The sequence below is a fragment of the Parambassis ranga genome, chromosome 4 (assembly GCF_900634625.1).
Source record: "Parambassis ranga chromosome 4, fParRan2.1, whole genome shotgun sequence".
Classification (NCBI taxonomy): domain Eukaryota; kingdom Metazoa; phylum Chordata; class Actinopteri; family Ambassidae; genus Parambassis; species Parambassis ranga.
In genome coordinates, this window is record NC_041025.1 from 7,674,577 (window position 1) to 7,699,341 (window position 24,765).

Consider the following 24,765-nt stretch of genomic DNA (forward strand, 5'->3'; position numbering starts at 1 on the left):
GAAGTCTTGTTTTTTACTCCACCTCCATTGTTCTGATTGGATACTACAGCAGCAGTCAGCCAATGAGAGCCTAACATACATCAGCTCAGGTTCAAGAACACACCCACACAGACCATACAATATTCAGTGCTCATGAATAAGACAAGAACTCTCAATGAAGATAGAATTCCCTGTTTAAGTTTTATTTGGGTTTTGTCTATCAATGTACACTTTTTTTGCTTTTTTTACAGCCTATATGAAACAGTCTCACTGAAAAATATACACAGGAGTACAAATATATATTACAACATTTGGTGTTTGTCAGGGTGCCATTGCATTTGCAGAGTTTTAACCTGCTTTTGTGTACAAACCCAATATCACTTGTATACTTTCTGGCCCAGAAATATGAAATGTGTAAAGGTGGCAATGAGCACTTTAAACAGGATAAAGGTCACAAGGCAGAGATAGAGATAAACTGTCTGAAACTATAGTGCACAGTGTGCCCTTCAGGCCATCAGAGAAAGCATAGATTCATATAGAAAAGGAGAAAGAATCCGTAATGTCGAAAGATCCAAAGTATTCATCATTTAACTTGTTCAACATCCACAACACACTCATTAACACTGACACAACAACCACACACTCTTCCCACAATGCTGACTGTAAACACATGCTGTTACATGGCCAAAACCCTATCAATATCTCATCAATGATCAAAAATCATCTGCTAAGTTTGCAGCAGAAACAACAAAAAAAATGTACAAATTCAAAAATGTAACTGCAACAAATCTAATATGATGCTCCAAATAAAAAAATCATATTAATACACACACATGTCAACAAAACAGCTTCATATAAACATATAAATATTAATACAAAATATTGGTATTTGAGATTTAGATTTATCTATTGAAAATACACAGTCATATACACTTGCTGTTCAATCACTGTAGGAAAACCGCAGAGATGATATTTTATTACTTTTTTTTATAAATGGGTCGAATGTTTTCTGAAAAAGACATAACATACTTGAAATAGACATGATGAAAGTTTGCTGCAATTTTCCCTTCTTACATTCAAGCAGTCTTCCAGAAAGTTCTTCAACAATGAGCAACACTGTGACATGGGAAATAGAAACTAATACTACCAAAAGAAATTAAAATATATTTTCAAAAGTGCCGAATGTCACTTGCTACATTACGTTTTGCTTGGTCAACACACTGTAGATCAAACATGTTTCTGTTTAAGGACAAAACACAATTGATTTTTTTAAGAATATCTCTTTGTCTGTTAACTTCTTAGCCAACATGTTTTACTCACACCAAATGTATGTGGTGGTCCATCTTTGTAGGTCCATTAAACAGTGTTTCCCAAATCATAGTTTGGAGCCCACAGGTGCCCCACCTGCCCCCCTCCACCCTTTGCTGAAGCAAGATAGCTTAAACCTGGATCGTGTCTGCTTCTCCTGCCACACACCATTCCTTCCAGAGATGAGCCAACTGTCACTGTCTTAAACATTGCACTGGCTTAGGGTTCCATTTCCTGCAGGGCTTTGTGTATTTCCTGGAAGGAGGGCCTTTCTTTTGTGTTTCTCCTCCAGCAGCTCAGCATGATCTTGTAGAGCGAGTCCGGACAAAGCACAGGCTGAGGCAAGTAGATCTGCAGGGGCCAAGGAATTAAATATGTATTTTAAATATTTTCAAAGGTACTTATAATATGAGAAAAGCTTGTGTCTGAACTTACTTGTCGTTTCTGGTCCCTGAAAAACTCCCCTGTGTTTTCTATCACCTGCTCATCTGTGAGCTGAGAGTAGGGCTGCTCCTTGCAGAAGTTTAGTATCTCCCACACGGTCACCCCATAGGCCCACACGTCACTGGCTGTGGTAAACTTACCCTGCAAAACCAGAAATGGTCAAAATGTCTTCCTGTGCTAAAAATGTTGATTAAATTTCATCAGAAGAAATGTAAATGTTAGTAGTTAATGCTCACCAGCAGGATGCTCTCCCATGACATCCAGCGTATAGGCAGCACTGCTCTGCCCTGGATGCGGTAGTAGTCACCGCTGTACAGGTTCCTGCTCATGCCAAAGTCAGCTATCTTTATTGTGTAGTTTTTGCCCACCAAGCAATTACGTGTGGCCAAGTCTCGATGGACAAAGTTTAGAGAGGAGAGGTACTTCATCCCTGAAGCTATCTGAGTGGCCATGTAGCACAAATTACTGAAGCTGCGGAGGAGAGGGGAGAGATGTTGTCATGTGCTGGAGAATACTAGACAATAATACAAAAATACTGAGCTGCCTACTCACCTGACAGTGGGAGCGTTGCTCAGCAGAGCAAGCTGCCCCTCCGGTTCATGGCGGGACAGGAACTGGTTGAGATCTCCGTTCTCCATGTACTCTGTGATCATACAGAGAGGGTCGCTGTAGATGCACACAGCTAGCAGGCGGATGATGTTTGGGTCTTTCAAACGTGACATTATCTTTATCTCTTTCAGAAAGTCATTCCTGTAAAAAGAATTTGTGAAATGACTCCACAGAATTATATCAACTTTTAAAGTTAATGATTTATTTTCAGCTCCTGTACCTGGCATTTTTGTTGGCATCTGAGCGGAGCATCTTCACAGCCACTAAGACGGGCTGGTCCTCAGTGATGTCAAACAAAAACTCTTTATTCATAAACTCCTGCATTCCTTCTGCCTCACACAGGTGTACCTGCAAATGGAACAGCATCTTATTGTCATATATATAGCTCATCATCATCATCATTGCTGTAAAAATGGTGGCTGCTGAATTCCTTCTTCAGGAAGAGGTGATAATAGGTCCATGTAACAGGAGCTGGTATAACTCAACTCACTCTTCTACTGTAGGCCACAGACTTATCAATCACCCCCCATAGACAGTGAGAGAGCACACACCTCTCCAAACTGGCCCTCCCCCAGCTTCTCTTTAAACGTGAGCAGTTTTCGTGGAAACTCCTCCACAGCAACGTCCTTCCCTGACAACAGGTCCATAGTTAGAGCAGGAATGGCATATGTGTTGCTGCCAGTCACACCCTGAAGATTTACAATGTCCGCCTCTGCGTAGTGAGGGACTCCATCCTGGGCCGCAGTAGCGGTGGTGGATTTAGAAGCTGCTGTGCTGCTTGAAGCTGAAACACAACACACAGACAGACACTGTCATTAGGAATCTCAGAAAATTGAGTATATGTATAAGCAGGTGTGTATGTGACCACTTACCGGGCTCTTCTGAGCTCTGTGCAAACTCCGGCAGCTTGCAAATGAGGCGTGATGGCTCCTGGTAGTCTGGGCCGAGAGGGAAGATGCGCTCATAGGTGGAATTAGACTCCTGCTCACCGGTTGTACTTGAATGGTTGTGATTGTGGTTGTAGCCGAACGTCTCGCTCTGTATTGACAAACTAGCAGTTAGTTCATCATCCAGCATCCGACGAGAGGCCTAGAATAAAGGATGCGGGGGTGAAGGAACAGATCTGACTTCCCAAAGGAAGAGAAAAATACATGATGAGAAAAAAATCAGTACTGAGCTCACCTTCTCCAACATCTTCTGCCACACTTGCCTCCACAAGATGATGACAATGATGGCCACAAGGATGAAGATGATGGCCACTAAACAGCCAATCAGAATCCGGGTGTTGCTATCATCCACTTTGTGTGTGGGGTCATCTTCTGGGGAGGGATAAGGGAGAGTCAACCACTGGAGGATTCTGTATAAATGTGGTGCACATACTTCTATCTAAGGTTGGATAGCCCTATTTTTAAAAGCAGTTGATGAAAAATATTCTAATTAAATTAGCTAAAATTGTTCATTAAAACTATAAAACTATGTTCCATTTAGGTGTGGCACTGTAAAAGCCACAATATTAGTAGTGTGTTTTTGGCTCAGTGACAAAACCTATATGTGCTGTGAGAAAAGTTTAAAATAACTAACCAAATCAATAGTGGCTGTATTTCATTTAGATGTTACATTTTTGAGGGCCGAAGATTGTTGGTGTCACACTGTCATGAATTATTAGGACACTAAAGTTGAACAGAGCCAGTATTATGCTATTAGATAGTTGCTATTCCTATGATTTAGTCATAAAACTGTCCGTTTTACTGCTGCCAAAAATACCTGATGTAAATAAGGCAGATTGTTTTTGTTCTGAACAAAACAAAAAGTCTCTGACAATAGCTAACTATGTCCAAAATGTAACTGAATATTGCAATTATTAGTATTGCACAATTGTGGGTGTGTGCAAGTGTTGCAGTCACTAACCCGGTTGTGTTGGTGGAAGACCTGTCTTGGGTGGAGACAGCGTTGTGTTGTACATGGCTGTATCTGAAAGGGCAGATGGCACAGAGACGAATGTTGAGTGAACAGAAGAGACATACTGTAGCTAAAAACACAAAATGAAAAATGAATCTAAGAATGTGTTTTTATATTTCCAAACAACCCTTTGTTGTGTTTATTTTGAACTCAGGAGATGTGTTGCTCTTTGGATCATCATATTTTGTCAAAAGTTGTGTTTTTGTTTGTTTGTACAGCATGTGATTGCATGGAACCACAGAGGGCTTACAAATGTTGTTTCTGCAGTGACGCCTCTGGAGTAAACTTCACCAAAGGACCAGCAGGGAGCATCTCTCTGCAACCCATGATTACAGTCTACACACGACTCTTCAGTGTGTACCTGATTGGAAGGTGATCTCACTGAACAGCATCCAGGAATCTGCAAAATAGAACTGGCACTTGATGGCACTGGCCATGTGATTGGCCAGGTTGACGGTGACGAAGCGGGCGCTGGGATTCTTCTCGTCCACCACTGGGCTGAAGGAGAGCGGCGTGGCCTCCCAGTCAGAGTCAGAGCGGAAGTAGCAAACCACCTGGCGGAAGGCCTTGACGTGCCGGGAGAACATGTTGTTGCAGTGGACCTGACACATGGGGTAAACCGTTTAGCATTATATAATATAGTGGATAATATTAACTTATGCCCTCAGTAACCTCACCTTCATGGTGGTAAAGTTTCGTATGCGGTCAAACTCAAACATTATTTCAACATATCCACTGGGGAAGCTCTCATTGTTCCAGCCCACATAGTCGTACCCCGGCCACACATTGTAGACATGACTGAGTGTAAAATCATCCAGGCCACACACTCCGTCTGTCAGCTGGCCCAGTCCCTCTGTCATACTGAGAATCAGAGAGGTCAAAGTGTGAGAAAATACAGAGAACATCCTACAGTAGCATCGGCCTGCACAATCCTTCAACACTAGGTGGCAGCATTACCACAAATGATCCCCCTCCACAGCTTTTGGCTGTAATAATGAAATATGGGCCATTTTCTTTTCCCTCTGCTCTGTTTCCTTGACAGAGGAAAGAAGTTCTGTGTCATGGAAGATATTATTCACCATGCCATAATCTAAACACAACAGTCAACAATTGGTTCATTCCACTTTTGTAAGCTTGGTTGACTCAGTCATTCCCATGAGGTATTGCCTAACAGTTAATCAGGATGACCCGCTCACCACTGTCTGCCTGTATGCCTTCACTATGGTGACCAGGCAGCAACAGGGAGGGGGTTGCACAGAAATGAGAGTCAGAATAAAGTAGTGCAGTGGTATGCGAGGAAAGGAAGATAGTGGGGAAGGAATCACACCTGTAGATGACTGCTCCATCATAGACAGAGTCATTTAGATACACAGGGTATGCAGGTAAGGTCATCTGCTCTCCTACTGGAGCGTTGTATGAAACAAGACCATCTGTGAAACAGAGAACATAATTCATTTTGTTAGTACGTCATTAATGAGAGGCAGAAAACCATTGTTAAAAACCGCAAAGTTTGTTTGACAGTGTAGCTGAGTATTTGTTTCTATAGCAACCAGTGTCCCAAGAATGAGTGAATGGGTGAAAATTTCCATTTTGTGTAACAAAAAAAAGTTATCGCAAATTGTTATTGCAATGAATCCCCAGAATATACAGAGAGTGTAGGTGTACCGTTGGGGGAACCTTTAGCTGACAAAGACTGTGGAGCTAGTGCTGAGAATATTAGAATTAATACAGATGTGGTCTGTTGATATGGAACTGTGAGAGAGAAGCAGCTCCCTATCTTTATGGGCACAAAGGTGAAGGTTGTTGCTTCAGCTCATTTCTGCTCCTCTACCTCCCCTCTGAACCTCTACTTACCCAGCCATTCACAGCCGTAGAGCTCCACTCGCATGCAGACATTCATTGAGTGATCAGTGACCGGCATGAAGCGGACAAACCGAGCAATGATGGGGGGCTCCAGGTCCTTCAGTACAATGTCATAAGCATTCCTGTTTCCCTCAATCACCTGCATGTAAAACAGAGCTCATGAAGACACACACTGATGGAATATACAATCAAAGTTTGTTAGTTTTTTATCAGATCCTTATCTCTGCAAAAACATATACATCAGATAAAAGTAATGACAGGCTGTAAATATGACGCAAGTGATGTGCATCTTATCAGACGTTTTGTTTTAAAGGTCAACATAGATAAAACTATGACACCCCAGACTTTCATTTACCTGTTTGGCCTGCCTGTTTCTCCATGAGATCCAACGGCTGCCATCACGACTGTACTTAATCTTGTACATCTGGGCAAACTCATTGCCCATGCCTCCTGCGTGACGACCCTGGGTGCCAACAAGAGTGATAAAGTGGAGCGAGCGCAGGTCAATCTGGAGGAACTCCTTCAAACTGTCTGGCTCCACTGTTATTTCCGGACACCACGCTCCATCACCCTCCTCAAAGTCCAACCTGGAGAGAAAGCAAGACACAGAGGCAGGCAGAGGGAAAAGATGAAATAATGGCATCAGAATTACAGCAGGAAAAGGGAAAGGAGCAACGGAGAGGAAAAATTAGAACAGGATGGAGAGAAGAAGGTGAGAGGAAAGTAAAAGTGAGTGTGGTGGTGGATTTCAGTCATTACAGCCTGTTGTAAAAACACCTTCTGAATGGCTGCGTCGTAAATTCATCTTGAAGTCTTAATTTTGGGCAAGGGGCTGGCAAGGGAGAGAGGGAGGCTGAAAATACAGCCAGGGTGGATGGGGAAAGAGTATTACATCATTATCAGGATACTTAGTGAAGGCCACCCAAGCTCTGCAGTGCACACACACACACACACTTAATTATGTGGCTGTAAGTAGAACTGATACCCCAGTTTGTGGTTTACTGCAAATAAACAGGCACATACAGGCACCTGGCACACACACACACACACACACACAATCATTATCAGTGTAAACATACTACACGTGAGTGAATGTGCCAGACCTACCTGCCATATCGGGCTGCGGTGGATTCAGACCACTGGCTGGAAGCAGAGATGTCCTCATCCTGTATCTGTCCTCCTGACATCCCCAGAGGATACCGACACACACCTATGACCACAACACACACACACATGTTAAAGCAAAAGACTCACATGATGAGCAGATAGGAGAAATCTGTCAGTCAGACAAAAGTCCACATTGCAGACACTTGGCTTAAATTAACAAACACACTCTGGCTCAGTCGAAAAAAACTACAAACTTACTCCACCGGCACCTTCAGTGCTCAATAATAAACATATCATATTGAGTTTATTTAACTGGTACAAGAAACAAAGTGTGAAAATAAAAAGTTAGATCCACCATTTCCTTATCAGTAATAAAAAAAACATTAAAGACTCTAACATCAACAAGCTGAGCAGACTTGATGCTATGCTGACTAAGCTAACCATCTCATAGCTAAAGATTTATGAGAAACCGGCAGTAATCTTCTTATTTAATCTTTTTGGCAAGAAGGAAAATAAATTGTGTTCTAAAATGTCTAAATGTTCTTTTACACTACAACCTACATGCAGGATTTATGTTTAACAGCACCACTAATGGACCTGTGGAATAAAACAACAGTAACTTAAAACTTTTCAGTCGAGTAGTTTTTAATAAGAACACTCCCTGCCAAAAAAGACGACCTTTTCTTTCAAGCAGGATTTTCTTCTAGTAGTTTTCCACCGCTGGTATTCAGTTATCACACACTGAAGCACACGGCTCCCCTAACTTCTCTCAGACCAACCACAGTGCTGGTTGGTGTTGAAAATCCGAAACCATACTCAAACATTCACCAGATGCTCTCAGACATTTCTAAGACCGAACTACCTACTTCCCAGCTTCTGTCAAGAAACCTGAAAAACATGATGGATAGTGCTGGATGAAGGGGTGGGGTATTAGCTGTGGGAGCACACACACACACTCTTTGCTCTCACATTGTGGCTGTTTTATTAAAACAAAACGCTGGATCCATTCAGTGTCTCTGCCAGTCCAAACAGGTATCACATATGTCCAGGAGTGTGTGTGTGTGTGTGAGAGTGGCTGGTACGAGCCCATCACGCCCCCACTGTGCGGTCAATAGAAGCAATATGCCCTCTGTTTCCTGCGTGCCCCTCCACCCCCTCATCCTCCCTTTTTTCCTGTCTCTTCTCTGTCCTGCCGTCCTGTGTGGTCTCACAGTGGTTACAGCAGATTAAAGTTAACAGTGTCATTTACAAAACCATCATCTCATTAAGGCTCAGTGGGCTAGTTACTAACTGTGCATGACACAGCCAACATGGCATCTACTATCTTTTATGAGCTGCTGACTGAATTCACTGATTTAAAGGTTTTTTAGAGGGCGCCCTTTCACAAGGGAGATATGAAGTAACACTGATTACTCCATCTAAAAGGATATGACCGCTATGCAACCTCATTTACGGATGAAAGACAAACTTGATTTCTGCGTATGTGATAGCGCTGGTTAAAGGGAGTCTGACCCTGTTAGCCTGGCCCCTTGTCTCACAGAAAAACCTTTGAGAGGACGCCAGCAACAGCAGAGCTCGAGGTTCAAGGCCTTCTCTGTCCTCTCTCGCTCTTTCTTTCCTTCTTTTTTCTCTCCCTGCGATTCTCTCTTCCTCTTTTCTTGATCTCCTCCAAATATTTGTTTAAAAGTCAAGATGTGGAAACGCCCGAGGATTTGGTTTTAATGGCCCGATACACTGCTCACAGACACACACTGTGACACTGTGACGGTTTGAAAAGGGCACAAGCATAAAACTCTCTCTCTGTCCTCTCTAACCTTTGTTCCACTTTAGTTTACCTTCATCATTTATCTCCATCTGTTTACACTCTGCACTCCTACTTCTCTCATCCAATTGCTGACCACATCAGCCAAAACCTACTGTCTCATATTCAGAGCATATTAGTGGTATCCTCAACTGAACAATTACCAAACCATTTCAGTGATAGGTGTGGTGCTGCATGAATGACAGCTGTAGTTCTGCACAAACTCTCATAACCTGCTTCAAAAGCAACCACAGAGATCTCCAATAAATGAACTGAAATCCAGAGAGGATACGATGACAAAGAGCATCAGTGTTTCAAAACCTTGAATAATAATTACTGGCATCAAGCAGCTGAAGTGATGTATCTGTCCTTGTTTCTGCTGCAGTTCAGTCCAACTTGAGATTATGGAGGTTTGAGGTGGTTGGCGCTCTTGCACTTGTGAATGCCAGCAAAGCCTCATTCACACAGAGGTGAAGAGTGTAAACAGACATCAGGATGGAGAATGAAAGGAGCAGAGCAAAGCATTGCTTCTTTTTCATGCCACAAACACACACAAATCATGCATACACAGACAGTGCAGCATGGCCGGCTGCGGAAAAACACAACGTCATTGATGAAAATAAGAGTCATTATCAGTCTTTAAACCACATCCTAGAAAGAGTCAGTGAGACTGAAGGAGAGAGAGAGAGATGGGTTTCAGTGTGTCGTGCCGGATGTGTGACCGCTCCTCCAAATGTTGGTTTTTGCTGTGTTTATTTATCTACCCAACCTACTCAGAGGTGACCCATGGGGTGAGCTGTGGGGGCAGTGGAGTGTGTGCATTTGGACTCTTACATACACAGATTTAACCCCCTTCACACACACACCACTATCACCACCCATCAGGCTTCACATTCAGCCACACCGTCTAAAAATACCCCCCCCCCCCCCCCCCCAAAAAAAAAAAAAAAGGTGGAAAAATACCAGCCTTGTGTGGTGGAGAGGGAGAGAGAGAGAGAGAGAGATGAAGGAGTAATGGACCAAACCTCTCTCTCACCTCTTGAGTTTTACCACACTCGTGACTACTGAATGGCAGACTTGTTCTGTAGCATTTGCAGTTCAACTGCCAACTCCAAATACACACACACAGACACACACAAACACACACACAGTGTAGTCGCGGAAGTTTATGTCCACATACCTGTTTTTTATATGTCAGTTATGTCAGGGCAGGTTTGGTTATTTTTGCAGTCTTTATTGTAACTTGCTGAGCAGCGACCTCTGTAGCTACAATACACAGCATTACTGATTAAGAAATAGTAGAGCTATCCCATCCCACAGTATTAACCTTGCAGGCTGAGTAATGACGCAATATACGAGTGTCAAAAGCTGCAGTTCCCCACTTGGCCTATAGGGGCTGGCAAAAATAGTTTGTTTGCAAACACAGTTTACAGTGTACTGTAATCATTTTTATAATAGTTTTTTTTGCATATTTGCATCCACCTACAGGCTAAATGAATATGCACCCATCACTATAACTCCTGCTGGTGATGAGTTTTAGCACTTTTATCTTCTCTCTCTTCCTACTGCACCCATTCAATATTCACTTATGATTTACTGTAAACATCCTCAAAGGAAGAAGTCACTCAGTAATACTACAGCGTGATATTTGGCTGCTCTATCCTGGCCTGCGCTCATGTCCGCACCTCCTCCCTCTCCACAGTGAAATAAAGTTCGCCCACTCACGAGTAAAATGGGAAAGACAGGGATGGTATAACTCCATTGCTTGGGAATTTTAAACAGGGGAAAGTTGGCACCACTCAACATCTCAGCTCCACTAAATTTACCCATGAATATTTCCAGACTGTGGAAAAACGACCCTCTTCTCACTGCAGCAGAACTAAAGCATTAGACTGAATTATAGGTGGATAAATCCTGCTTCCATATATTAGAGCAGGTTGAGATTTGAGCTTTTTGTAACAGTGAAGGATTTTTTTTAATAAATGTCAGTGGTTTCTGAGCACAGAACTCCCCTGGGCCAGATTATAGATACAAAACATTGTCTCGAACAACGAACTTGTTGAACTTTGACCATGATCTGATGCACAAACAATCCTTTCTGTGACTTATGAGTGGTCAAATACTGGGAATCCCACACCACACACAAATTTTAATAGATACACACAACACACACACATGCTGGGGAGAAAGACAGAGCCTATTTCAATGGACTTTCCTGCTGTCAGAATGTCTGGTATGCATTAGCCACAGACTCCAGTGGGATAGCTGGATCCACAGCATGCGTGTGCATGCGGGTATATGCATGAGAGCAGGCACACAAACACACACATGCACACACACACACACACACACACACATACACACATTCACAAAAACAAGGAGAGGAACACAGACAAGAGGAAGAAGTCTCACTGGTCAAACATTCAATTCTAAAGTGAGGCTAAGAAGATGTCATATAAAATAATCATGCTTGAAAAGTTAAGTATCAGAAATGTAGCTGTTAATAGACATTAGGAAAGCAAGACATACGTATACATATATGAAATTAACCCCATGCATTTTACTAAAACAAGCTAACACTGTTAAATCATAGTCCTTACACACTTACAAACAAGGTCAAACATCAAGCAGTATCAGTAGTACTATCAACCAAGCACCAATCTGCAGAGCTGAAAATGGACGCAGTTCCTTAAACAGCCACTTGAGGCCTGCTCCAATCACCTGCAGATAGTTTCTGATATAACGCAGCCGTTTTTATTAGGAGTTAAAGTTCAGCATGAATTAGGGAGTGTTTGCTGTGAGTGGCAGCTGGGTGCCCTGCTTTCCGTTTCGCGGCTCATTCTGCTGCTTCAGCTCCTTCTCAGCAGCCATTTTTGGAATAGCTCGATGACATCATATATAACATTGCTGCCATCTTATATTATTTACAACAACAAGAGGACATGTTCAGCATACACTTGCTTCTTCTTATAGCTTGTTGAGGGCTCATAGTGTGTGACTCTGGGCTGTAAAGCACTTCTTGTGGTTGATAGATTTTCAGTGAGCCCATTTTAAAAAGCTAAACAAGCATTTGGAGTACAAAGAGGGAATGAAAAAGGAGTATTACAAGTGAGCAATACATCTTTAACGATAAAACACAATGTCCATCATTCGAGTAAATGAACAGCTAGGGTTGGTGTATGTGAACATAGGAAAACAAAAATAGTTTGCTTTGTTGGTTTGGTTTGAAAAATGTAACGTTTTTAGGCCCAGCCTCATGATCTAGAGTTGCTTTTATTTTTTTTATTTGCTCAAAATAAATTTGGTTAAATAAAGTTTTAAAAAACTGCAGAATGTAACGTTGAAAGTCTTATTTTGAAAGTGAGGTGGAGTGGGGGTGGAGGATGTGGAAGTGATGGAGCAGTTTTTCCACTGTTATTTTTTCCTTCTACACACCAGTGTGACCTGTAAACTCTGAGTTGAACCTTTTTTTTATTTGGACAAAACTCACATTAACTGCTGTTTAGATCTGAGTAAATGTCACTCATTATTCTTTCAACAATAAAGAAAACTCAGCCTGATGACAGAAGCTTTGGAGCTGAAATCATCAACAGTAGCCAGCTTAGAGTTTTTGCTGGCGAATATCTGCTGTTTTTCTACCATTTCTACAACAACTTAAAAGCTCTCGTTGGTTCTTATTTGACTCTGTCTCTGCCCACCAACTGTTGCTACTCTCTTTCCTTGTAAAAAAAATTATTGGTCCCTTTTCATTGACATCACAAAAACCACCCGTACATGCGGAGGCAGAGCTGGAGAAAGGCGTGCATGCTGGGATCAAAGAGGCCAAACCAGAGAGATGGGACCACATGGCTCCCACAAAGCAGCGCTTATACAAAATCTGAATCAGTCCCAGTCTGGACGGCTGGACTGGAACTCTAACACTACCCAAAGCTCACAAAAGTCATTTTATAGGATTCACAAGTTCCTGGATGTGATCTGATTGTTGAATCTTAAAATAATGGCTGGTCAGAGGAGTTTGGCACACACCTGGATTAACTTGTGACGTGACGGCTCCTAACAGGTAGAGGAGGCTGAGGAGAAGGAAGTGAATGTCCCACAGGTGCTTCATCCCAAACACGAGACAGGCTTCCAACCTGAAAGAAAGACGTGAGCAGCGGGTCACACAAATGTTTCAATCAGATAAAACACATTTTATTCTGTCTCCCCTTGTATTCATGGGAACAAAACATTTGTGTAGGGGAAAATAGGAGTTTAATTGGAAACATGTTTTTATTTCAGTCAATAAAAGACAATAATTGCCACCTAACAGTGGAATTTTCCATTTATGTAGCGTTTATCACTCTATGACAGAAGGCCTATATTAAACACCAACCCTAGTGTGTGTAGCAGCCGTACTACAGAGAATACTCCCAGTTCAAGCCCTGAACTGAAATGAAGGTTTTTATTTATTAATATTGCATAATTGACGCTAATTGTAGGAACAAATGATGAGTGAATAAATGAAGGTACAAGAGTGGAGACACTGAGACGTTGACTCACAGACATGACTTCAGCTGGGCCGATGCAGCGCCAATGAGCCGCCTCCAGTTGACCAACAGCAGAGAGAACAGCTAGTTTCTGTCCACAAGTTATGATGTGCCTGTCTGGACAATCTGTATTTTTATCTGATTGTAAAGTGACTACTCACCTGCTGCTGCCTGTTATTGGCTGCACAAAATATATATGCCTGAATTATTATTTCAAATATATATATATATATATATTTGAAACACCAGAGCTGCAAAAACACCAGAGCTGCAAATATATATATTTGTCTATTTAATAATAATATTTTAGGCAGATATTTTGTTCTGTCTCTCTCTCTCTCTCTCTCTCTCTCTTTCTACCTCATAAACACATACACACACATATATAATATGCTGAACATATAGCCACTAGTAGGCGACAGGCTTTGTGCTTCAGCTCCAATGTAAGTACAAAATCACCAGAGCTGCATGACACAAAACAAAACTTCCAGAGCACTGGGGGACTTTTTGATGTGTGTGTGAGCGTGTGTGTGTGTGTGTGTGGGGGGGGGGGGGGGGGGGGGGGGGGGGTATCAGACATTTCCTGGTCTTCATCACTGGCCTAAAACAACATTTTCTTGACATTTCTCCATTGAAATAACAGAAGGATCAGCAGCGTGCAGTGCAGCAGTCTGGTCAGTGAAACACACCACAGCACCTCTGTTCAATCTGCTGTACAGCTGACTATAACAGATCTATGCCTATATATCTCCAGCACTGTTTACTACCGCTTCTCCATATATAAAGTTTCAGCTACTGATTTTAAACATGTGCTCAAATGCAGTCTGTTTGCATAATGTACAATGATAAGTATAAATGTTAAAAACAAGAGTTCTGGATGTAAATAGTCACACTTTATAAGTTATCTCGAGTACCCAGTGTTGACTCGTTACATTCTGTAACATTAGTTACATCCTGACTTGCCTCTTTCATTGTGCCCTTACACATAATATTATTGCTTTTCTTACTGCCATTTCCTGCAGCTTCACATTAGATGCCTTTACTACGCTTAATTTCTCTAGTTCTTCATAGCTAATGAAACACAAACACCTGATGGCTTGTGTGCGTTTGGAAGTCAAAACATGTTTACCATGTGTGCTGTGGAGAACATTTACGTAAAGACTGCCTGTATTGTATAGGGGAGGAACACTGACCTTTGCTTCTACATTTGGGGACTCTCAAAGGACCATACCGGTGTGTTTGCATGCTTTAGTTCATTTAGTGCAAAAAAAAACATCCATTTTACATAAATGGGCACCATTTTGGAATCTCAGCAGCTCCTGAACTAATAACCATTAGCACAGATGCATGGTCTCCAGACCATATCGCCTGCTAACATTGTTAATGTGAAATTCCTGTAGGTCTCACTTGTAATTTAGGCATCAACACTGCATGCTATAAACACAGCTGCACCCGATAAGGTGAAAAAGCACCATTTGGAGCCATAAAAGGTGAGGAATATTGGTTTACACATAGCTGAAGACAACAAGCAAAGTCCAAAATGGCCACCACACCAAGAACAACTGTGATAACAGCATGGTCTGATAACAGTGCCCTCATCAACCAGCTAGCAGCTAGGAGCATCCTCCCTGTTTTTCCCTTCATTGAATTGCATGTTACAGCCACTGGCAAATTTATATTAAAGATGCATATCTAACTATTATTCCAGTATGTTTCAGTAAGTACAGCTCGAACAAACACTAAACGCTATATTAAAGCTCTTCTAAAAGAAGTTGTAGTTTTCTAGGTTTAGCTGAGTGCGCACTGCTTATAACTGTAGTTAGGATTTAGCTTTTATGTGAGGAATTGGATTTCCTGTGTGTCAGTCGAATTCCTATTGCATCCTCTGGCTCCAGCTGTGTTCTCAATACCTGTATGAAGAGACCAGCTGTTATTCCATATCTGCTCTCTGCTATAGTACCATCAGATCAGTCAGCAGCGCCAGAGCCACAGGCACAGGTTCACAGTTCTGGAAAGTTCTCTCTGCTCTCCTCTTACAGGAACACAGCAGGAAAAACTTATTCATGTCCTATCACGGATTCAAAAAGTGTCTATTCCAGGATTTTTTCCCCCCTTTGTGCTTTCAAAAACTAATTTCAAACTTTTAAAGGAGAAAAAGTGAAGCTTTTGTCAAGTCATCTGATGGGTTGAATTTTGCATACTTTTTTGTAAATGCTCTTGCAGTTATCAAACAAAGATAATTACTGATCTATTTTCACAATTATTCTTGCTTTTCTGACCTGAGAACACAAGCAGCTATAGTAAAATAAGGATTGAGAGGAACAGCAGACATGGCCGTGCAGTGAGGACCAGCTGCACAAACTGTTCAGTGGTGAATTTATTCTCATAGGTCCACAGAGACCGAGCAGGAAAAATCCCATACAGCAGAGCACATACTGTACAGTATATGGAGTAGGTTTGGGCCCTTGTTATTCAGTATACTGTAACACAGTGGATTAGAAATACACTAAGGTTTTCTAACACTCTAACCCTCTAACTGAGCTGAAATGATGGAAATATTGTCTCTTCTCCAGGTTCACTTCGTCTAACTTTTTACTGCTAATTAAACAGTCTGTCAGAAATGACCTGCAGACACCAGCAGGCAGAGTTTGGTTTGGATAACACTGGTCTGATGTAAAGTTTGCTCTCTGTAACCATAGTGACCAGGTAAACTGGGTCCACCTTTGAGCAGCACTTAGCTTACACTCTGTGGACTGACAACCCAGTGTAGACACACACACTGAGGGTCACACGGGGAAAACAGGAGGGAGATAAGATGAAGGACTGAGACATGTGGGAGAGGGAAGTGAAGGTGTTTTATGATGCTTCAACTAAAACAAACCATGATCTCCACACTTGACAACCACTCAAGTACAATAAGGAGAGGATGTTTACATCTGGTTCTTCTACCGACCTGTCTGCCCTCCCCGGAGTGAAAGCGCACTGTTGTTAATTGTAGCATATTAGCTTCCTGAGGATGACATTTACCTCAAAGTACGGTACGTATAAGTGCACACTCACAGAGGCTAGCAGGGCTATGGTGTCAGGTTTTAAAATCAGTCTGACATGAGAAAATCTGAACTGACTCTGATCTCCTATCTGTCACAGGCACAAACCTTCATGAAAGTCTATACCAGCGTACGTTTGTGAAAATAAACTCCTGACACTTCTAAAAGCTTTCAGAACAGGAACAAAAAATAAACTTGAGCAGAAAGTGTATAAAGCAATCAAAACAGGCCTCTCTTTACAGCAGAGCAGAATGCTTGATGCATGTATTATCAATCTGTAATCTAACATGTACTGGTTAGTACTTAAACGCATCCAAAATCTATTTACAGCAGAGTCAAACTATAAGAGCGCAGACAAGAATGAGACAGGAAAAGACCATGACCTCACCCATTTGTAACTGCAGAGAATGACAAGAGACATAACAGAGCGCTGGTTAAGTTTCACATCAGGTTCCACCCACACTGAGCCGTTATAAATGTCCAGGCAGTAACTCAAAGAGGAAAACTGGCCTCACTCTGTCCCCTATGTTAAACCATCAGTACGGTGACTGGGCCCCTGAGCACAGCCTTCATTATGATTTAACATCACAAACACAGAATGCACAGACAAGGCTTTCCTTTTAGGACATCTGTGTGTCTTTATTGGGAGTGCAATCATCAGTGTTGACATGTGGCAAAGCTCTAAGTATAATCACAGTGCAGTGCCCAACATGTCAGCACTCACACAGACAACACGACACATTTTGTAAAGAAAAAAAAATCTAATCTCCTACTCTACTCCTCCTCTACTCATGTCTACTCATGTCTGCTTAAAGGAATAGCTCAGTTACCTATTTGGCTCAAAAACGCTCATATAACTGCTTTATTTATTTATTATTTAAAAATTCTACTACTGTCATTTTCAGGTGATGACAGGCTGCTTCACAGGTACAGAAACCTCTTAGAACAACATCTGTCTCCAGATGTATTTATAGATAGATAAGGCTAAAGTCAGACAAGCAGACGTTGACAAAGAGAATCACTCTGACTGGACATTTGTCTGAAATCAGATGGGTTATATAAAACAAAAAAATACTAATAGGCAGCAAGCAGGATTTATTGTATCCACTCAGAGCAGAATGTTCCTGAATGGAATGACTATTGACTTTCTGAGTTTCTGTTTTTAGGGAAGGAGGTCTGTACCCCATAAAATTCAGGTCCCTCTTGGCTGGTCCAGGAAGTGGTGAAGCACAGATACTCCCCTCAGAAACCCATGAGCCCACACAAAGAATCACACATACACACTGTACCTACATTTTTGAATTAGATGGATATAAGGTGGAGATTTAAATTTAGACAACGGACTGGAGTAATTCAAGCCGGAATATCTTTACACACTTTCAAAAAGGCTCAGAGTCTTCCTGCTCAATGCTCCCATCACAAACTGTGATTTTATTTTAGTTTCCCAGGCTTCCTTGTTTGTATAAATAATCTGATTTTCTCAGGAGTGACAGGTTGAGCACACGGAGTAACTTTGGTGTACCACCAGATCCTGCAGCCTGGGAAAGCCTGTAAAGTCAACAGACAGGTTTACCTGGCTCTGTTTCTCCCCTTCACACTCACAAACACGCAGCAGCGTCAACATTTAGGGTTTTACATGAGTGGAAGCAACCAGAAAGAAAAAACTTTAACATCCAGTGACTAAAATCTCTCTGCTGCTAGTATCAAGATCCAGACAGAGGAGGAGGCCCAGAGGTGAGAGCCAAGGGAGAGAAAATTACATCTCCTTTTTCATAATCACAACACTGAGACAGAGGCCACAACTTCTGTAAAACTCTAAAACCAAATGTTGATTAAAACATAGAATAAAGTTACAATATGTTGACAGAATCACAATAGCAATGTGATGAGCCAACTTCCACGTTAAACAACAAAGTTTACTTCCACGTCGTTTTGCTTTTTCTCCATGACTCATAGTATTTACTCACTTACTGCAGCAATGGGATCAGTTGTATTGGCTGCTGTGATATGTCATTGCACAGACTACAGCTGACAATGAGCTATTATGCTTTGCATCTACAACATATACAGAGTTAAACAGGAAAAAAAACTGTAACCTGATTGGATAATAATGATAATAGAAGCTATATTGTGTACTGACCTCTCATCTCACAGCAGCATGTTACACTGAATAACTACAGTCCTGAATGTTTTGCTCCACATCATACTGGAGGTACATCACACTACAAGAAGCCTTAGAAAAACCTTTCCTCTGTGTGTGTGTGTGTGTGTGTTTATGAGCACAGGCCTCATTGCAATGCAGTGTGCCTGTGCACTATGCACCATAACCATCCACATGTGCTTTCTATTATATCCTGTTGTTTCTCCCTTAAGGCTGTAATATAGCATCACACATATTTTATTTTCATGGGAAAGCATGAAATCTGAATCACATTTCCCAGTCAGACCCAGGTGGAGCCATGTAAACACACAGCAGTAAAATCTGAGAGTGAGGAGCACGGACATGCAAGGACACGGGCCTGCACACACACACACACACACACACACATCCACACATGTAATTAAGTTTTCTTAACTGGAAGAGAAAACACCGCAGAAAACAATCCTCTATTGTCTGGGGAAATGTGACACCTGGGGTGAAGCGTTTCAGCCTTAATTGTAGGATATCTTACACCACGTGTGCATGTATAATCACATACAAGGCAGATTTTGAATGTTGCTCCATGACACTGTGAATAAAAACAAGATTCTCGTAGTTTTACAGTAATATGAAACCAAAGCTGCACTGCTTCACAGACTATTAGGGGAATGACTTACACTGATATACACTATGTTGTGCTACAGAGAGAGTAAATAAAGCAAAGGTTTGGGGTTTTGTCTTTTGCTCTGTAACTGCTCTGCTTAAGCAGCAGCACACCTGCTGATGGCACATTTCAGAGCTCTAATGGCCTGAGGACACGAGCTGTTCGTGCCAGTGCACAGGTGCTTGTAAAAATGCACCCAGCTGATGTTTAGAAGCCACAAGGGAGGAATAAGGTGGGAAACTACAGGAGAGGCACGCTTGCTTTAGCTGTAAACACCCTCGGGCCGACCTGCAAAAACCAGCAAAGTATTTCAGCAAAAGCTCAAACTGTCCATTATAAATATTGTGCAATGACAGGAGCTGTTTGTTATGTAAGGAGAGTGGCCTCAAATCTTTGACTGTAGATCCATTTTGATTGAATATCCAGAATCCAAACTTTTACAGTTACACTGTTAGATCGGAAAAACAGCCGCCCACACCAAGGAACTCTTTTTTTCCATCTCCTCCATTAAAGCAGAGGTCTGTCTGCTGCTTAAATCAGGAGCATTTGTGCATTAAAACCTTAAAAATTTATTAAATTTTTCTATTTAAACCAAATAGAATAACCAGTTTTGGAAGACTTACTTTAAAGATGTTTTAGGACAGACTACATGCTCTTTAAGTGAATTTATAACAAGGCTCTTACTAATAGTGAGACACGCATTGTAAATACTTTGAATAACAGTGTTTTACATTATTATTACTTTTATGTAACTCAATTCAGTGCTACTTAAAGTAGACCAAACCTGAGAGTTACTGTGAGGGGGACAGAATTCCAAACCAGTAAAAGAGCAAAGACCGATTGTTCATGATAGAGTGAATAATGCTAACTTAAAGAACGAAATCTTTTCATGTTCTAAGCATATATCTGTATGAAGGCACCCAGATACCTCAGGTGTCCCATAACCTGATTCTATAATCCTCTCTGTAGCAGTCTAGGTTTGACTTTGATCTGCATCCTGTGCTCCATATCTTTTATTTCCTGTTTCTCTCCACTGACAATTATCAAGAAAAAGTTGATGAAAATAATTTAAGAATAAGTGAAATACTATATATTGAAGTATATTGTAATATTTGTCCCTAAAAAGAAAAAAAAAGATTACCCATAGCTTCATTCAATAGATGATAAAAAAACAGATAAAGTCTTCTACTGTCCAACCAGGCTGATACGTCAGCAGTGACAGCTCACTCACTCGGTGGCGGGCTGCAGCAGGTCATGAGGTTCTTTTGATGTTAAAATATGACCTCAGATTGTCCTTGGCAGCTTGTAATTTGGGAAGACGTCAGAAGGGACAGAAAAAAGCATCAGACTTTTAAAAAGAGACTTTCACATGTAAACAAGAGGAGGACAATTACTGAGAGAGAACAAAAACATGTGCAAACAGGGAGGAGGGTTTAGTTACTGACTACTGTGAGTTAATGAGCATCTACACTGTGTTTCTGCCTTTATAGTTATTTATCTCTCTCTGTCCAATCAGACTGTGATCACAGAAGGCTTTTTGCAAAAGGTAAATATGTCACTCATGGGATGAATGGAGGCTGCTTTAGGCTACATGTAACCCAGTCCCCCTCAGTCGGTGAGTAATAAGCGGGGTGCTGGTTTGGGTTAGGGTCAAAGTTCAAGCATGTGTGGGATGCAAAGTCAACAGCGCAGTATTTTAGGCATAATGTTCCCTGAAATGGTGCTATTTATATCAAATTACAGCGTGCACCTCAGCTAGCTAGTGCACAGCTGGTTTTCTCTTGCCAGAAGCATTGATTTGAAAACACTTCCAATCAAACAACGTCAGCGTCGGGTTACAGCTAAGCTAAGTAAGCACCAGCTGCCTCCACTGCAGTGTTTTGAAAGTGGGGTTGAAATTACAGCCTTTGCTGTGGTGTGTGATTAGGGTCCGTATGTAAAGATGTCAGTCAGACTCTCAGAGCTGGAGGGAAGGTTTGCTAATTGGAACGACATGTCAGAAAGTTGCAGTGATAACACACTCCTAATATTGCCTCTTTCATTCAACCTATATGCACTACATATCAAACATATGAAGGGCTGGCTCAGGATCAGATCAAACTCTCAAATAAGACATACGAGTGCATCAAACACTCCCTCTTTCTTCCACCACAAACATTTCATATATTTGTCTGTCATAAGGAGGAACTCCCCCATCCGGCTTTGACAAAGAACTTACTGAGCCTGGTAAAGACTTATTGACACATCCATCCCAGCGAGGACACAACAAAAAAGACTTAAAGGAAAAATCCACACCCACATACTCTCCTGCTGTCATAAATCCTCAGTTTGTGGTAATCAGAGCGTTCCTGCTCTTCATTTGTGGTCATATTTTTGATGTTTTTACTTTCCACAATGTTCTTTGTTCAAAGTTCTGTTACTTCTTTGTTCCACTCTGCTCAGATAAGGTGTCTGAACCAGGGTGCAAAGAGGAGAACAGACATTAAAAGAAGAAGACCTCAAACTACTGACAACATGCCCAGGCCCTTCATCAGCTGTGCTGCATGTCCAGGATGAATCTTTCTACCTATTAACTGAAACTAAGAAGTCAGGGCGAAAACAAACAAGCAAAACATCAAACCTGGTCCTCCATGATATTAGGATAAAAGGATAACAAACCCTGGGTGACATAATCACAGAAAAAGCATTTCCTGCTTGTGTATTTAAAATAATATTCTTTATCTTTTTGTGTCATTGATATTCTTATGATGATATGATATGAGAGAAAACATTGCTTTCTGTCAATTAGTCTTATACAACAAAGACTATAAGATTTGAGACTTGTGACACACACACACACACACACACACACACTAGGAATAACCCAGGCTCAGCTTGGCCTTCCTGTAACAATCAATCCATTGATCACCTCTCCTGAGCCATACTTGTTGACCGTTCAGGTCATTGAACGACATGGTTCAAATGTCAAAGCCGTGAGCTCATAGCCAGCATGCCTTTAACTCTTTAGCCGGGTAGAAAAGAGCCCTCTGTGTGCACATCTATCACCTACATACCACAGGAGGATACCTACATACCACCTACGTAACACCTACATAACACTGAAGAACAAACACACGACCTCCGTGACACAAAATCGCAGGACATGTACTCGAGGGATGGCTGCGAATACTTCTAAATCAAGAGACCACAGTAAACTTTGTGAGAACAGAAGCGGCCATAAATGAAAATAAAATCAGATGTTTAACTTTTTCAAAACATCCTTCTAACTGCCAGCCCACAATAAAGCACAGAGAAATATGTGTGAGTTTGTATCGAGGCACATCGTTTTTATATTAGGCTGCTTGTAAAAACAACAGTTGGTGCCACTGTGAACAATAGACGCAGATTTGTAGACACAGTAAACTCCAGAACTGACAAATGCCGCCAGCAGGTCTCTGCAAAGAGGAGCCTTCAACAAACCTGCTGATCATTGCTGATTGTTATGTGAAGGGAAAATGTGTTTAAAATAAGAAATGAGCCTTAATCGCATTTGAAGTCAACCACAGCAAAGTAAAACAGAGTGTACTGGCCTCTGGTGAAAACAGCTGCATCTGCAGCAGAGCAGAGAGGAGCTTGAATCTGGCACTGCACCGCTCTGCTCTGCTGTTCGCTCTGCAAACAGCTTCACTTTACACTAAAAGGTACACAGAGTTCAAACACACAACCAGGGGCTCCCAAAATGAAAGCCCTCAAGGAAATGTTACATTTCAGGACAGCTGCTGGAGAAGTCCTAACAGAGAGAGAAGAAAGGGACAAGGAGGTAAAGTGTGAAAGAAAAGAATGACTTACTTCTAAGATGTTTTTCCCTTTCAAACCATTTGTTCATAGATTATTCCAGTGAGAGTCAAGCAGCTGGATGTTACAGTTCAAACCCTTCTCACTCTCGCTCGCCTGCTCACTCTCTGTCAGTTGCCTTCACCAGGACTCACTGTGCTGATGTAAGACACCCCTGCACACAGGGAAAAAAGAGAGGCAGAGAGAGAGAGAGAGAGAAAACTTCACATTCTGTGGATTCTTGGGAAAGCGCCAAAGTCCCAGAATTCCACATGCCACACATAAGGTTTCAATTAAGGCTGAATCCAAAGCTCGATCAAAAAGCTTTCTTCCTTCTGAAAAGAGCCTTTCTTTTGACAGCTAAAGGCTGAAGCGACTCTAGTTGAAGGGAACGTCTGTGCTGCTGTCTTTTCTCTGTCACTTTATAACTGACTTAACTTAAAGTGTTCTTCGCTTCTGTACTGCAAAGTGTGAAAAGTAGTGTTTGAACTGTGCTGCAAACACAGAGCAAACAATCACACAATAGTCAAACCAGCTCCATGAAGTGAGCCAGGTGTCAGAGGTCATTTTTTGTTACTGAGGTGACTTGTTCATTATATTACTTAATGTTATTTTGAAGATGAATATGTGTAAAACACATTTTTACATTTTCTCTCTGACCTGCAGTGAAGTGGCTTCTCTGCAAGAAGAGGACCTTTTAGTAGGTAGACATTTTACTTTTAGTTCAGCTGTTTTGCACATTTTCTGTCCATGCTAGCACTCCTGGAATTTGTCAGAAATACTCTCAATGTCATATTCCAACTTTGCTGTAGTGGGTTGTTTAATGGTATATGAAAGGTAAAGGGACTGTCTCCAGATGTTCTGTGACAATATAACAAAGGATGTATATAAGCAAACACTGATCAATGGAGCAGATGTGGGAAGTGACTGTAAACTCAACCTGGAATTCTTCAACAGATTACAATGTACAAAGCCAGACAAGACAATCAGTCAATATCCACGATAGCCTATATGTATAGAGCAGAGATGTCTAATTCTTTATTTTGAGGGTATACTGTGAATTCAGGTGATGTGTTTACAACTAAACAGTATTGCAACATTACACATTTTTTACACTAATGTTATATTGTTGTCCATACTACCATTAGCATTTACCCCAAAGTATCACATAGCACTATATTCCAATTAGGATGCTGTCAAAGTGTTTTTTCTCTTCAACCCATACTGGAGTCTTTCACATAATAATGCCGTTATGGTGCTCAAGTGTAAGAATGTGAGTCAGAAAAGAGCCACAAAGAATATTTCCTGAGCAGCAGCAGCAGCAGCAGCAGCAGCGTTGCATGTTCTGGCCCATTTTGAACATAAACCATGTGCTGGAAACTCTGATTCACAACACCAGGAGCTATAATGCAAGAAACACACCCAGCACACACAAGACCAGTGAAACTCACAAATTAAAATGTTGTGCTCTGATATGTGCACATACTGTTTTAGGTAATAACACA

The 24,765-nt window shown here is 41.5% G+C and overlaps 1 protein-coding gene across 2 annotated transcripts; it reads right to left on the minus strand.

The window, feature by feature from the left end:
* Nucleotides 1–161: 161 nt before the first annotated feature.
* On the minus strand, nucleotides 162–23,409 carry ddr2a (discoidin domain receptor tyrosine kinase 2a). Of its 2 annotated transcripts, none has more exons than XM_028404388.1 (17): nucleotides 23,276–23,409; nucleotides 13,097–13,203; nucleotides 7,270–7,372; nucleotides 6,518–6,749; nucleotides 6,154–6,301; nucleotides 5,627–5,729; nucleotides 4,977–5,160; nucleotides 4,661–4,901; nucleotides 4,249–4,311; nucleotides 3,523–3,659; nucleotides 3,213–3,378; nucleotides 2,892–3,124; nucleotides 2,561–2,688; nucleotides 2,284–2,481; nucleotides 1,968–2,202; nucleotides 1,723–1,872; nucleotides 162–1,638 (listed from the first exon to the last, which is right to left on the minus strand). In XM_028404388.1, exons 2-17 carry the CDS (start codon nucleotides 13,176–13,178, stop codon nucleotides 1,507–1,509), a joined length of 2,535 nt encoding a protein of 844 aa, XP_028260189.1. In that variant the 5' UTR covers nucleotides 13,179–13,203; nucleotides 23,276–23,409; the 3' UTR covers nucleotides 162–1,506. The 2 variants fall into 2 exon arrangements, with proteins under 2 accessions (XP_028260189.1, XP_028260188.1); XM_028404387.1 differs by having other exon boundaries at nucleotides 3,213–3,429.
* Nucleotides 23,410–24,765: the final 1,356 nt, after the last annotated feature.

Coding starts and splice junctions, on each gene's coding strand:
- ddr2a (XM_028404387.1), bottom strand. CDS start 13,178: ATGAAGCACCTGTGGGACATTCACTTCCTTCTCCTCAGCCTCCTCTAC. Junction 6,750..7,269: donor ACCGCAGCCCGATATGGCAG/GTAGGTCTGGCA, acceptor CTTTCTCTCCAG/GTTGGACTTTGAGGAGGGTG. Junction 3,660..4,248: donor TCTTCCACCAACACAACCGG/GTTAGTGACTGC, acceptor ATCCCTCCCCAG/AAGATGACCCCACACACAAA.